Source organism: Lipophrys pholis (assembly GCF_963383615.2).
Source record: "Lipophrys pholis genome assembly, chromosome: 7".
NCBI classification, from domain to species: Eukaryota; Metazoa; Chordata; class Actinopteri; order Blenniiformes; family Blenniidae; genus Lipophrys; species Lipophrys pholis.
This window is the reverse complement of record NC_137638.1, coordinates 30,383,227-30,398,366: the sequence shown is the minus strand read 5'-3', so window position 1 is coordinate 30,398,366 and position 15,140 is coordinate 30,383,227. Positions and strand designations below refer to the sequence as shown.

The window sequence follows — 15,140 nt, the reverse complement described above, 5'->3', positions numbered from 1 at the left end:
GGTTAAAGAAGGAGTTTATACACTCATCTGAAAGTGAAGAAAGGTGTTACATCTCCAGCATTTGGGAGCACAGGCTCATATAAATTATTCATTAATCTTCCAAACAGAAATATTCTACCTTGGCAAGCTTGTCCTGGAGATCCTGAATCCTTGAATTCTGCTCAGCATTGGTCTGAAGAGAAAAATCAAGTTACGTTCATACAGTATGTCACCTTTTGTTAACATGACTTACATTTGTCTATCTTCACTCATCCTTTCCGATCACTTCATTCACTCAGACACCAAAGTGATTCCCAGGTCCGAAGCAAGCAAAATTAAATCAAATATTTAAGCAGGAAAACAACTATCTTGGTATAAATCAATACAGTGTATGACATATTGAAACCATTTACAATGAAAGCTGCAAGCAGCCTTGAACGGGTCCTTGCCACCTGCAGAACTTCGACTGTTGTCTAATGAAACATGTGAAATGTGAAGTCAGTCAGAACGTGGACAGATTATGTAGAACCCACTTCCTGTTTCCATCAGGTGATGCTATGTGTAGTGGTTTTATCATCATGTGGTTGTGATGAAGGCTGGACTGTGATGAATGTGTCAAGTTTGAGGCCGATCAGGCCATGTTAAGGCCTTTTACACTGCACTTCCTCATTCGTGGCGAAATGTCAAACTTTCACACTAGAAAATTTGGGCTAAAATTGACCAAAACCCACCATATTCTAGAAAATAACTGACCTTCTGTTGTCGGAATGTGTGTAGTAGACCTTTTTGTGCGCCTTGGTGTGCTACACATCGTCGTTGTAGGTGAAACGTGATGCGGGGGCTTAATTTTCAAAATTTTGCAAATGGCACTGTTGAGCTATTTTGCCAGTCACGTGTATTTTATCCTAATTATCTAATTGTTCACCACGTCTAATGTCTGTGCAAAGTTTCACAACTTTCTGAGTATGTTTAGGGACTCAAAAATTCATTGGAATGTGGGTGAAAAAAAAGTCTAATCTGAGGAAATCCATTTGGGTCCTTCTGCACTCAGGGCTCGGACCCTGATAAGTCCAGAAAACAACGAACAAGCTACAACGATTTGAATTATTGTGTTTAAAGCACACAAGGTTCAAAATATAACACATAACAAATACTGACCCTCCTAATCTTTTTCCCAATATAAGGTCTACATCAGAATATACACATATTTAAAGAAACTTCAGTTAAACTTCCAATTAATTATGTTCTGAAGATGCATGTATTTATAAAATAAATAATTTTATGACTTATTCGTTTTCATTATGATTTCTTCTTAAATATCAAAAGAAAAAAAATGAAGAGAGAAAATGTCTCAGATCTGATTTGCCTGTTTTAACAGAGATTTTTTAACAAGTTTTTATAATTTCAGCGTATACTTGGTTTGTTTTAATGCCAGATAAGCTTGTGGGTACATTCGATTTATTTATTATTAAACTAACTCATGATTATTGTAACAAATCATTTTGCTGAACACTTGTTTACACAACGTTTTCAAGTTTCCATTGCGTTTTTGGGGATCTGTTTACATAGCAACAGACTTCGGACCCAACACTACATCTGAAAACTATGGTGGCCTGGAAGTGTAAAACACTGCAAACTTCACACTTCCAACACACTTCACACTTCCAAATCCAAAAAACACTTCTCAATAGAGAAAACACTTTCCAATTCAAGGAACACTTCCCAATTCAAAAAACCCTTCCCAATTCACCAACACAACAGAAATGTGTGGAACCTGCTGAACACAGGGTCGTCATTGATTGGATTGGTCACATTTTGATGTGCTTTTTGTGTACCTGCTCCAAACGGTGCGGGACTAATTACGTGCCGAAATACCAGTGGAAGAATAATAATAAAGGGTTAATACTCTCCTTGGATAGTAATATTTGTGCGTTGCCTCTTAAAGAGGCAGGAACAAATAATAATCATGCATTTAAAATATATACTATTAGATACTAGATAATGTTTCCACCATCAGGTGCAGTAACTTACCTTCTCCAATTTGCTGATCATCTCGTCTGCTTCAGCTTTCCCTTGCTCTTTAACCTGTGATGCAGATGAAATTCAGAAAGATAAATCACTTATCTTTTATGTTCAAATGGAAACCTACAAATTATACAGGCAGTCAAACCTTGGTTGTTGAGCACAATTCAAAGTTGTTTTTTTAATAATACTTTTCATTTTTAAATTTATTTTTTTTTTGGCGGGGGGGGGTTATCTTTATGTATATCATATCCTGTACTTTAAAATGCTGACAAAGGGGGCAGTATGGCTCGGTTGGTAGAGCAGTCGGCTCCAAATTAGAAGATTGCAGGTTTGATTCTTATTGCCACATGTGTCCTTGAGCAAGACACTGAACTCCAGTTGCCCCCAATAGATTGACAGCATCTTGCATGGCAGCAGCCCCGTCTGTGTGTGAATGTGATTAACAATATGAAATGCTTTGGGACTGCTCATGCAGTTGAAAAGTGATATATAAGTGAAGTCCATTTACCATTAAAAACAAATGCAGACCAAGACAAGGTGGAAGTCATTTTTAGCTTTTCGTATTATCCTTTTCACCTTTCCTCACAAGACCAAAGGCCTTTCAGTTGTTGGATTGAAAACCTCTAACCAACACCTGCATTTTCCCCTCATTAATTACAACAACAAAGATTCTACTAGTCACTTGACTTTGTGTCTCCTCAGACTAAAAGTGCAATGCTTCTCGCATGTTTTTACAACTTAACATTCAAAGTGTGCTAATGCTACCTTGCTAAAAACAAGGTTATCTTTTATGTCTGCCACTCTTACTGGAAGAGAGTGGCCTCTAGTAAATATACAAGCGACAGAGGAAAAATCAATGTTAATGTTTTCTTTGGGATGTTATGACTTTGTTAGGTCATCCTGTGGACCACGATGGATCCTCTTGAGGCAGATTTTGACGTCCGGGCCAAATGATTTTCTCTCACGGAGCCAGTGAATTTCAGTGTTTTCATGAGCTAACATGCTCTAAAAGCGAGACAATAGAAAACCAAGATTCAACTGTGATGCAATTATCATGCATGGGTTTTCAAGTGAAAAATCTAAACTTGTGTTGCATGTTCAGTGTCTATTTGCATGAAATGTTGCTCAGAGCCATTTCCTCCTGGGACTTGGTGGGTTTATAGTTGATAGTCACCATTAAAAAAAAAATCCCACTTGCTCGTCTCTCTATACGAATGTCCCTGTTCACCCATTGTTAATGTTGATAACGTATTGTTCTTTGCACGGGTGGTTTCATTACAAAAACTAACAACAGCACCCACTAGTGGCCTAGCATGGTAGTTACAGACATCGTTTTAAGAACGTTGCAGTGTAAACATGAAACTTCTAAAAGGAGCCTGTGCAGAGGACCTGATACGTCTTCCCATAATTAAATGTTTATGAGCTTTAACTTCCACGTGTACCTTCTGCATTCGATGCTGGTAGTCCGTAGCCTTCCTCTTCACCTCCTCGCTGGCCTGTCGAGACTCCTTCAGCTCAGACTCGTACAGGTCGCTGCGGCGGCGAGCGGCCGACAGGTCCTCCTCCAGCTGTCTGATGGAAACCCGCATCTCCTCCAGCTGGGCGTGATATTCCTGCACAAGGACAAGAGAGAGACCTTTCATGAGACCCAGAACACTCCTAATTCTCTGGTCAACATAAAGCACACGAAGCGCCACTCTGTGGATCACAGAGAATCTGTCAGAAAGCAGAGACTGCCTATTCAATTTTTTAAAATTATGAGCACTTTATCCAAGTTACATAATTATATTTTCTTAGCAGCCATTAAGGAAGCCTTTCTACCAGAGCAGCTATCAGTGTGTGTGTAAAAAGAGGGAAGCAGCTCTGCAGCAGCTCCAGCATTGTCCGCTTTTTAACTCAAAGAAAACGCTTTTATTCAAGACGACTGCTTCACTCATAACTGTCGCACATGGAAAAACCCCTGAGAATAAAACTCCTTGCGTGCCTGAGATGAATAAAAAGTAAGCGTATAAAAGGTGAATGAAGAAGAAAAAAGCAGGTGTGGAGAATATTGTATAGCTCATCAGCAGGAGTCACTAGCACATGTCTGTTAAACAGCAATTAGTCACAGCCTAACAGATCTAATTTCAGCCACCTCATCTGCTTACAGGGTGCATCGGCCCGCCTGTCAGACTAATAAAATGTAGCATCGTCCTGCATCCACAGAGCGAGTGAAGCAGACAGCATCAGACATGGTGGAGGGGGCAGAGGGGGAGGGGGGTGTTGGATATGGAACTATTGATCTCTGAGAGAAGAGACGGCCTCACTGTTGGTCTTCTATCCATGAGGGAGTGTTTCACAAAGCAGCTCTGTGTCCCCTGATTATTTATTTTCATAAAGACACCAAGTTGCTATTGCACATCTTTGAGATTAACAGATTATTATATATTTTTTTTTTAACTGGTTTATTTCTGTGGTTGTCACAATCGAACACTGTGTCAGTGCTGTACATTTTTCTGGTTGATTGCAAGTTAGGCTCCATTTACACAACAACGATTCAAATGAAAACGCATTGCTTTCATTTCAAAAAGGTTTTGTGGTTACACTCCAACTTTTTGAAAACTATGTCCGTTCACATGGAAACGGCAGAAATGCTGACGCAATGTAGTTGGTGTGTTGGGCGAATAGTGGATGCTCTTGGTTGTTTTTGTAATGAAACCACACACACATGCAGCAGAAAACAATACGCTATAAACATTAACAATGAGAGTAGACGGACATTCGTATGAACAGGATTGTTACTACGGTGACTATCAATGATAAAACTACCAAGTCCAGAAAAAAATGCACTGGGAGTCATGACACCACAGAGGAAACATTATTGTTATTGTTCATCTATTTGCATATGTGCAGAACAACTATTTACTACGACCGTGGTGGACATGCACCGTGTATCACAGAGACCACAGAGCCTGAGAGTTTTCAGGAAGTTGCGTTTGCCCTTGTTTCTACAGAGACATATTGATAGTGTGGTGCGGTGAGTGAATTGTGTGTGCTCGTCATTGCACATCCTTTTTTATTTCCGGTATCGTTGTGGAATTTCCTTGCACTACAGACATGAGATTATACAATGACAAAAAATATCTATCTATCTATCTATCTATCTATCTATCTATCTATCTATCTATCTATCTATCTATCTATCTATCTATCTATCTATCTATCTATCTATCTATCTATCTATATGGCTCCCAGCACGGTTGTCGTTGGTTGGTGGTTGGGTTGGTTGGTTGGTTGGTTGGTGGGTGATTTGGTTGGGTAGTTGGTTGGTTCGTTGAGGGGTTAGTTGGTTGGTTGGTTGGTTGGTTGGTTGGTGGGTTGGATCGTTGTTAACTGGTTGTTGGTTGGTGGATTGGTTGGTTGGTTGATGGGTTGGTTGGTGTGTCGGTGGGTGGGTGGGTGGGTGGGTGGGTGGGTTGGTTGGTTGGTCGGTCGGTTGGTTGGTCAGTTGGTGGGTTGCTTGGCAGGTGGGTTGGTTGCCTGGTGGGTGAGGATGAGAATTTTCAGATTGAAGATGATACGTCTTTAAAACCTCTATTAGGAAACAATCGCTATCTTTTCTATTTTTTTTATTCTTTTAAAAACCAAACACAGCGCCTTAGCGTCAGCTTCCTTGCTTTTTAAAGTCTCTCTTTGCATATGTTTGCAGGTCTTACTGGCATTAGCTTAGATTCTGTGATTTTCTGTGAAACTGAATGTATCACTAATCTCTACTATGTGTTAACTCAACACTGCATGGGTTCTGCATGAAAACAATAAACACTGCAATCATATGACAGAGCGTGGGAGACAGATGCTTTTCAAGATGAAACGCTGGATTTAACTTGAGTAAATACCCTGCTGAGAGGGTCCAATGAGGACAAAAAGCCATATAATGCAAATGAGCTGCAAACTACCCATATAAATGTGAACATACTCATTTATTTCATTTCAATCATAGTTTGTGTTTAAAAGAATACAAGAACTAATAAAAAAAACAAAAAAAACAAGCACAAGATTTGTTCTTTTTTAGTCAACATTGTTATACACACCCCAACATGTGTTAACTTCAGCTTTATCCTAATTAGATTTGACTGTCGGTGCTCAACTTTAACATGCATTTAAAAACTTCCTGCTGGCAAGCAAATCTTTATTTGCGCAACCCCTGGACAGAGGACATTGATTTATTTCGAGAATTTAACAGCTCGACAGTCAGCAGCCCTGTGATGCTGTGAACAAAAGTGTTGAATAGAAATGCACACTCAGCATGTGAGGCTAAGCTGCACATGCTAACAGTAACATTAGTGAAGCTGCTGCTGGAAAAAAAAACATTAGGTCTAACAAAGAACTGAAGGGATCTCCAGGGACCCTATAACTCTCCAAAACAGACCAAGCAATACTGCATTTACCATACATATACACTCATTCAAGTGATTGAATAGTTACAGGACAACACAGGGTTCGACTCAGCCTATTACCCTCTGTTTGTTTCAATATCAGGAATACCATTATGACCAACAGCCTAAAATTGTGTTTGTCCTTTCTTCTCCTGCCAAAACAATGATGACCAGTTGAGTCATTGATTCCACTCACTCAGAGGTCAGCAACCATCAACTCTCAACGAGCCTTTTGGACCCATTTCCTACTGAACAGAAACACTGGGAGCCTCTTGACATAAAAATGAAGAAAACTCTGCATATATCCATTTTAACCTCCATGCTACGTAAAAATACTGGAGAATGGCGAATTGATAATAAAAATGAATAAACAAAAGCCTGTCTTTAAAATTAACTGAATTAATGCACCACTGAAGACTCGAGCCCTGGTCTCGCCGCACAGCAGGTAAGAGTCAGAGCCACTGGACTGCTGTGGCTGCACAGGTGAAGCAACTTCCTACAAAGGTTCTATCACCGCATCACTTTGTTCAATCTTTTTGATAAAAGTTTTGGCTCTAATCAAATTTTCCATTTTACAAAAAACATTCCATAAGTGAGGGGGGCGGGGCGCAGTGGCGGCTCCTTTCCGACCCAGAAGCTTCTGACCCACCAGGAATAGACCAGCACCCTCTCTGTGTTTCGAGTCATCCACCGCCGGCCAACGCCAGCCACTGACCAATGCCAGCCAGCGCCGGCCACTGTCCCGCTGCCGGCGGCCATTTTTCTGATAATGTAGGTCAAAGTTGCAAAGTTCAACATATAAGTTGTTGCTATAGCTTGCTGATTCTGAGTCTCAACACCACATTATCAAGATACTCTGTTGGATTATCTGCTGGACACCTTTGCTGCTTCCCTTTAATAAACTCTGTCCAACTGAGCGTCCATGTTGGAGTCTGCTTTTGGGTTCACCTTGTTCAGTGACAATAATCTCTTGACAAGCATAAACAAAAACTTGCAATTTGAGCAAATCACAAACGCAACAGCAAACAGTATGACTCCATCTTTACAGAGTAGAATGTATGCCGTTAAATAGCACGTTAAAAAGTCATTAAAGAAATGATGAATTCAGTATGTTGGAGTAACCAATATGTACCACAGTACAACAACAGCATATGAGTGAAGATGTTGTAGATGATCTTTTGTATTAGTTGTTGGAAGAAGAGAAATAGTTGTTGTATTTTTCAAGTGAAAATAAAAGGAAGACAATACTTCACTTATTGGTAATCAAAATCTTTAAATGGTATGAATTAAGTCCTTGTCCAGCTGTCTCAAGCTGGATAGTGAGAGCGTCTCGTGTTAAAGCTCCAGCTCCCTGCGACCCTGAATTGGATAAAACGCTATAAAAGAATGGATGGAGATGGCGACGTATTGTAAATACAGGTGTGACGTTTCAAGAAAGACGCTCAGTTTTCTTGTAATTCAGCTAAAGAAAAATCCAAATAGATGTCTATCAAAGGTTAACACAATAGCTCTGAACTTCATTTGCTAAAAAAGTATGAAATACTTGTATGGGTGAAATACAAGTATGATGTGTCTTCCATCTTTAGCACATCAATTCTACAAACTCCTGAGAACATCCTCTATTACAGTGTTACATGGTATGAATGGGATTGCTGAACTACAACATGCAACTCAATATATGCTACATGCGTGCAATATTGAACATCTTTCTGCGCAACTTCCTCATGAACAGAAAGGATGTAGTGTAAACCTCGAACATGCATCACTGTTGGGTATTTTAGGTCCTATATGAAGCATGGTCAGATATTTCAGTTTCTCAACCAGTGTGAGCTCAGGCCCCAGCACCTCATCACGACAGCCTGCCCACTGCATCAGTGCTCTCTTCACTCGTAGGTATATGGCTCTCGTCACCATGGTAACCGTTGCACAATGTATTCGGTGCTTGGTTACCAGCCCTAGTGTAGGCTGAGGAAAACAGGTTGCCTCTCTATTACCTTTTAAAGAAGAGAAATTGGTGCATAATGCCAGGGAGGAGGATTTTTCACGCTCCTGATCTGTCAGTCTTACATCAGCCTAATACTCTCAGCTGGTGACGCCGTCGTGTGCCCCTGCTGCACAGGCACAAATACATGAGCTCACAGAAATCCTTTCATGCACCGCACACTCATCACATTCCAGGAGCTGTGTACTGTAAAATGCTACTGTTTCTTTCTCTGGTATCAGTATTCCTGTTCCAGAGGCATTCACACATAGTTGACCGAGCAAATACTCAATGTCATTTTGATAGTTTACATGCAACATGATAGATTATATAAGGATTCCAGTATAAAAGTGATGCGAATTGCTTTTTCTGAGAAACAAGTAAATGTTAAATGGTTTAAACTGGGAAAACCTTTGTGCTAACCCTGTGCTGACTTTGCATGAGGACTAAAGTGAAGACAGTCATCTTTACGAGTTTTCTAAAAATGTGTGTAAAAGTGCAAATGTTGCCTTATCGAAGGGTTCAGACTGTGGACAAGTTCCCAGTTGAAAATGTCAGCATGATATAAAACCAGCTATTTTGGAGAAAGTCATATAAAGAAGCATTAATTAGAAAGATAATTATGTCTATCAAGAGACAGAAATTTTAAATCCAAAGTTTTAGTAACAGTCAATATGATAGATTTAATGACATAATGAAATTTTTTTTTAAAAATTGTCCATGGTAATTGTTGCAGGTAGCTTTCACCTTCTAACACTTAACAAAAACATGTTTATTGCCTGTTAATCAACTGTTACCATAGGTATATATTTTACTCCACCATTAAATCATTTGACTACTTGACATTATACAAATTGTGTACAGTGAGTTTAAACTTAAATGAGACATTAGAGTTGACAACTTTGCCTTGCCTTGATTTTCATAACACATTTATTTGATTTAGATTATGTGGTCTGCTGGAGAAGTGAATCACTATGAGGGTGAATAGATTTTATCTCTCCCATCCATAAGAATAATTATGTAAAATACCAGATATAAACCAGAGTGGTGGGGTTTTACTCTCTATCGCACAGGCTTGTGATGGGCAGATGAAATACAAAATATCAATACTTCTAATACAAAGTTCAACTGGTTTTTGATCGACTCTCATTTTAGAACATCAATATTTACATTGTAGTTAGCACCTCTGGAATGACGACTGTATTTTGTGGTTTTACTTGGTATCACATCAGAAAGAAGATCATGTCCATTGTTCCAGTTTGTTTTCACACGTGAACCAGATCAGATGTGGGGTTTGTGCCTCCTGAGGAAATGAATTGGCCGTCTCTAACTGCTCGTGTCTAGCACACTGTGGAGCATGTAATTACCACAAACGACAATGCCAGCGGCCAAGATGAGGCACAACACACACTGCGTATTACAGATTGGTCATACTCCAAAACGTAGTGCTGTACAATCTTTTTTAACACAATATTGCACAACAGCACATTTATATAGTTTAATCTTGATGCAGTGACAGTGAAAGCTTAAAATAAAACAACCCAATGAGTTACATGTATCATGAGGCATTCCTCCATGTGATCTGTGCATTGGATGTTAGAGAGCGGTGGGGCTCCAGCTTCATGTGTCAGTCTAATTAACACTCCCACACACACACTCTCTGACTTGACCTGCTCCATCTGACTGTGATTATGAAAATACTCTTCAGTTGTCTGTTTTGACGTTTCTGGTTGATGTATTATGCAACATATTTACCTTTGTTGCAAACATTTGCTCAAGGGGCGATAGGAAAGTGTTCTTTGAGTCAAATTAAATTTGATAAAATTTTCATTTATGTAATAACAAACAGAACGAGGCTTTGTAAACAGAACAAGAGAAACAAAACGCTAAACTAAACTGAACAATAAGGCAGGTTAGCAGATGGTTAAACATCACTACACATAAATATACACACATATTGTATACACATATACACATTCATGCATACATGAAGGGCAGTCCATGATCCAGGGCATAGTGCAGGTCCTGATGCAAAGCTAATCAAAAATGTTCTCGCTCTCTGTCCCTGATATAAATTAATATATACCAATATAAATAAATAAAAATGTTTATGAATTATGTTATTTCGAATCTTCAATCTTTTCAAAATCTTTTCACATGCCACTGTTTCCATCATGGGGATTCAGGGATGTATATACTCCTATTGCATATAACATTTGGGGGGGTTTATTTGAGTTGGATGCAACCTGAAACATCTGTGGCTCAGTTGGTAGAGTAGGGAGTCTTTCAATCCTGCATCTGGTGGTGAGATCCAAATCCTCTGTCCATATGCATAGAAGACATTGAACTCCGTGTTACGTCCTATAATGTGTAAACACATTTTGCAATGCAGCTATAACCATTTGTGTGCGAGGGAATTAATTTGTATTGGATGAATATTTATTTTATTTGGACCTATTTCTTTTTTATGATGACGTTTGACCCCATAAAAAGAAAACAGAGACTTTTAGGTTCTGTTTACTCGACAGAATTTAAAGTGAAAGCGCATCTTTTTTGCATTTTCATCTCAGAAAAGTTTCACGTTTACACGGCAATGTTCTGAGAATGATGTCCGTTTCCATGGCAACAGCAGAAACACTGAAAACTATGGAGTTTTCATGTCTGGGCACAACTTGGTGCTGTTGGTTGCTTTTGTAATGAAACCACAGACACGTGCACAGACATTGTTGTTATTGTAGATCTACTTGCTCATGTGCAGAAGATCTATTGACCACAGACCACTGCAGTAGCAGGGTTTCCGTTGTCTACACAGTCATGGAGCAGATACCACCTTGGTCGCCGTTCTCAAAAAGTTATGTTTTCAGTGTTTCCTGGTACCTTTGTCATGTAAACAGACGCTTTCACTTGAAATCATGTAAACAGGCCCTAAAGAAATCCAGCCCACTAACAGGCGCCATCATGAAAAAGAAAGTTAGCAGTCATAATGTTATGGCTCCTTCTCCCACTGACTGGTCTGTGCGCTACCAGAGACGGCGTCCTACCTGCTCCTTGATCTCCTGGAGTTTGTTGCTTTGCTCTCGGATGTCGTGGAGGAGCTGCAGCGCCTTGTCGTCCTCCTGCGTTACTTCCATACGGGCCTGTTCCAAACTGCGCTTCAGACTCTGAAAGAGTCACACATATGTTCACTCAGTCGCTGGGTACGCTCAGCTAAAAATAACACGCTCTCATACAAGAGCACTGCATATAAGTGGAATGATAGCATTAATACCATGATTATTTTTTCCCTGTCTATTCTATTTCATAGCGACGGCTGTTAAATTATTTGGTATTCAACTGAGATTTGGCAAATTATGTTGTAAACCAGAAGAAAACAGCATTTCTTCCATACATGAAAAATGATGGACACAAACAATTTTATCACATAACAAGAGATATAGCACAAGTCAACATTAAGAATTAAAAGCTGCCTAATAAAATTCCACCTTTATTGGTCTGATTATGAGATAAACCTTTTTATAAGACAGAATTTTAGGAAGACATGAATTATATTTTTTGAAGCATAGATAATAAAGCAGATGGAATTAAACAGCTGTTGTCAACAGTTTTTTTATTTTTAAATTTGGTAATGGTAAACTATTACCATGCACCAAGCATTCCTGGTTACATTCAGTTTTATATCCAGTTTATGATCTCAAATGTCCTCAGGTTATTTCTTACACAGATGTACAACCTTGTTGTGTTGTCTTCAGCTATCGTTGCTCTCATGCTCCGGTTCTGCCTCCTCCTACCATAGCGCATCATCCTTTATGCCGTACAGAGTGTTTGGAATGGGAATGTACTGATACCACTTTTTGAAAGGGCGTTTTTTGGAGGACCAACGTTTAGCAACTTGGCAATACCATGCCAATATCATTCCTACTCTGCTGACCCCGCTCTGTGATTTTGTTGTGGCTGAGTTCCAGTTGTTCCAAATCGCTCCCACTTTGTTATCTTACTACTAACAGTTGATTGTGAGGAAATGTCTGGGCTGGACTTGTTGCACAGGTGGCGTCTTATCGCTGCACCAAGCTGGAATTCACTGAGTTCCTGAGAGCGACTCTTTCTTTTCCTGATGTTTGTAGAGTTAGTCTGCATGCTGAGATGCTTGATTTTATACGCTGTGGCTGTGGAAGTGATTAGAACCCCTGAAATCAATGATTTGGAGAACTGAACAAATATTTTTGGCATTATAGTGTATTTACATTTAAAAAAAAGTGCCTGATTGTTAGAACAATACAGGGATTGATGTGTCACAACTGCAAATTATGTGAATCAATGAAAAGTAAAAATACACAAGATAGCTAATAGCAGTCAATAGTAAATCTTGTTCACTGCAGATTCACTCACGCTGCATTCTGTTATGTACGTGGCCAGGTCTTGTTCAAGGATTGTCCTCTGAGTCTCTGATGCCTTCAACTCAATGTCCTTCTGCTGGAGAACTGACTCGAGGTCAGACATCTTTCTTTGGACCAGTGAGATCTCCTGCTCAACCTGTTAAAAACAGACATGGTACAGATCAAACTGTTATATTTTGGTGGTCAGGCACTAAAATGTTATATCTAGTTTGTACAGCGACCAAGGAAGTCTCTTCACTGTGCACGGTTGGCATGCAGCTGCACAACACTACACTTGTTCAGTGGCACATGTTATTGGCAGTGATTGATGATAGAATTAGACTTGCTGTTATAACATTATAGGGCCTGAGGAGGATGATAAACCAGGAACAGCGGGACTGGCAGCACAGTCACAGCACTTAGTTATGGGAGCACTGAAACACACACACACACACACACACACACACACACACACACACACACACACACACACACACACACACACACACACACACACACACACACCCACACCACACACACACACACACACACACACACACACACACACACACACACACACACACACACACACACACACACACACACACACACACACACACACACAGCATTAGGCTGCAGCCAGAGAATCAACACGTATTTTCTGCTCCTTCTGGTGACAATAACTTGAAACTATCAGAACTCAAAAGTGGAGAAATTCAAGACAATGTTAAAAGACATTGAAATGAGTTTTGTAGCCTCTTGCGGTGGCACTGCTGCAAAATCTCCAATTTATTCTCCTTTTTTTTTAAGTATATTTTCACACTGCTGACTTTGCCAAATTTTTGAGAATTTTTTTTATTCTCAATTAGGATTTTTTTTTACCTGGTTGAACAAATGACTTTGATGAAGGCAAGTAATTTCCAGGTATTCTTTAAAACATTTTGGAGATTTAGGATATCTAAAAGCATCGAACCTGTTTAAAATTTTTTATTAACTGGTCATTTTCCGTGTGCAAATGACATAATAAATACCACAAAGAGAGTGTGACATCCATGCATTGTGATTGTACAAAATATTTCAGATGTATTCAATCCACACCTATAATCAAAAATTAGGTTGGTTTTTTTCCCTCTTTTCTCCAGAGAAAAGCAAAACATTACATAAAATTTCCAGTAATGGTCCAACTGGGGTCTTATATAATACTAGAGAAAGAGGGAAAGATCCTTTGAGGCCATAAATGATTGAACAGTTTCCTGAGCAGTCGTGGCATGGCGGCTGGAAGGCGACTGGTTTGTTCTCCAACAGATTTGAGCAGAGAAAGTGAAATCCACTGTTTGTGCCGACCATCGTCACCACCAGTGTGGCTCCAAACTGCACTGTGGCACCCCACTCCTCTCTGGAACCCATTAAAAAAAAAAAAAAAAAAAACAGTTTTCAAGCTCCTAAAACGTTGCACGTATGGGTCATCGTCCAAAAAACGATGCGGCCAAAAACGATCCGAGTTCTAAATTACAGTAGATGCCCTAATAGTGTTCAGTACACTTCATTTGAGAGAAAAAGATCAGAGATGAAGTGAACCTGTGTTGAGTAGAGACAGTGAATGTGTTGGACAAAAGAAATGATGGAAATGCAGCTGCCAGGCAGAAAGAGAAGAGGAAGGCCTCAGGCCTCGTTTACACGACGACGTTTCAACTTAAAATGTGTCATTTTGCATTTTCATTTCAGGAACGTTTCACATTTCAATGGTAATTTCCGTTTAAACCAAAACGATAGAAATGCTGAAAATGATGTCGTTAGCATGCTGGGCCATGAGTTAGCGCTGTTGGTTGTTTTTGTCATGAAACTACACACACATGCAGCTATATTTGTGTACCTGATGTTCTCCTGGGCTCTGTTGTTCAAAACTGGGATATTGTTTAACCAGCCGTTAAACACATTTAACTGACTGTTAACTTTAATAGCACTGTTATCTTCTTGTTCAGAACTGGCTTAACTTTAACCGGGTGTTATCTTGACGTTAAAGTTAACGCACCTCCGGACCTCCTCTAACTTTTTAACAGTAGTTAACTCTCACTATGTCGTTCACCGGCAGCGCTGCGTTCATGATGCCAGTTCAACAAAGGAAGAATAGGGTGGACCGTGGACTGAACTTTGACATCGGGGATTATTCTAATGATGAGTTGCACACCTGCTACCAATTTGGGAGAGAATCTGTTAATTACCTGTGTAATGTTTTGCGAGGTGACATGGAGCGTGCAACAGAACGGGGACGCACGCTGACTGTACAGTCTCACTGACTGTAAGTTCTTGTGGCCCTTCGCTTTTATGCAAGAGGCAATTTCATGCAAGTTGTCGGGGACATGTTAG

General features: G+C 39.8%; 1 protein-coding gene across 1 annotated transcript in view; it reads right to left on the bottom strand.

The window, feature by feature from the left end:
• citb (citron rho-interacting serine/threonine kinase b) overlaps positions 1 to 14,877 on the bottom strand; it is a gene marked incomplete at its 5' end in the record, with an annotated part of 92,813 nt that extends 77,936 nt beyond the window's left edge. Inside the window, 6 exons of the mRNA XM_080467464.1 lie at positions 119 to 172; positions 2,011 to 2,064; positions 3,447 to 3,617; positions 11,442 to 11,561; positions 12,787 to 12,930; positions 14,848 to 14,877. Of these exons, the coding sequence (XP_080323590.1) occupies positions 119 to 172; positions 2,011 to 2,064; positions 3,447 to 3,617; positions 11,442 to 11,561; positions 12,787 to 12,930; positions 14,848 to 14,877 (573 nt within the window). The remainder of the gene's footprint in view (positions 1 to 118; positions 173 to 2,010; positions 2,065 to 3,446; positions 3,618 to 11,441; positions 11,562 to 12,786; positions 12,931 to 14,847) is intronic.
• Positions 14,878 to 15,140: the final 263 nt, after the last annotated feature.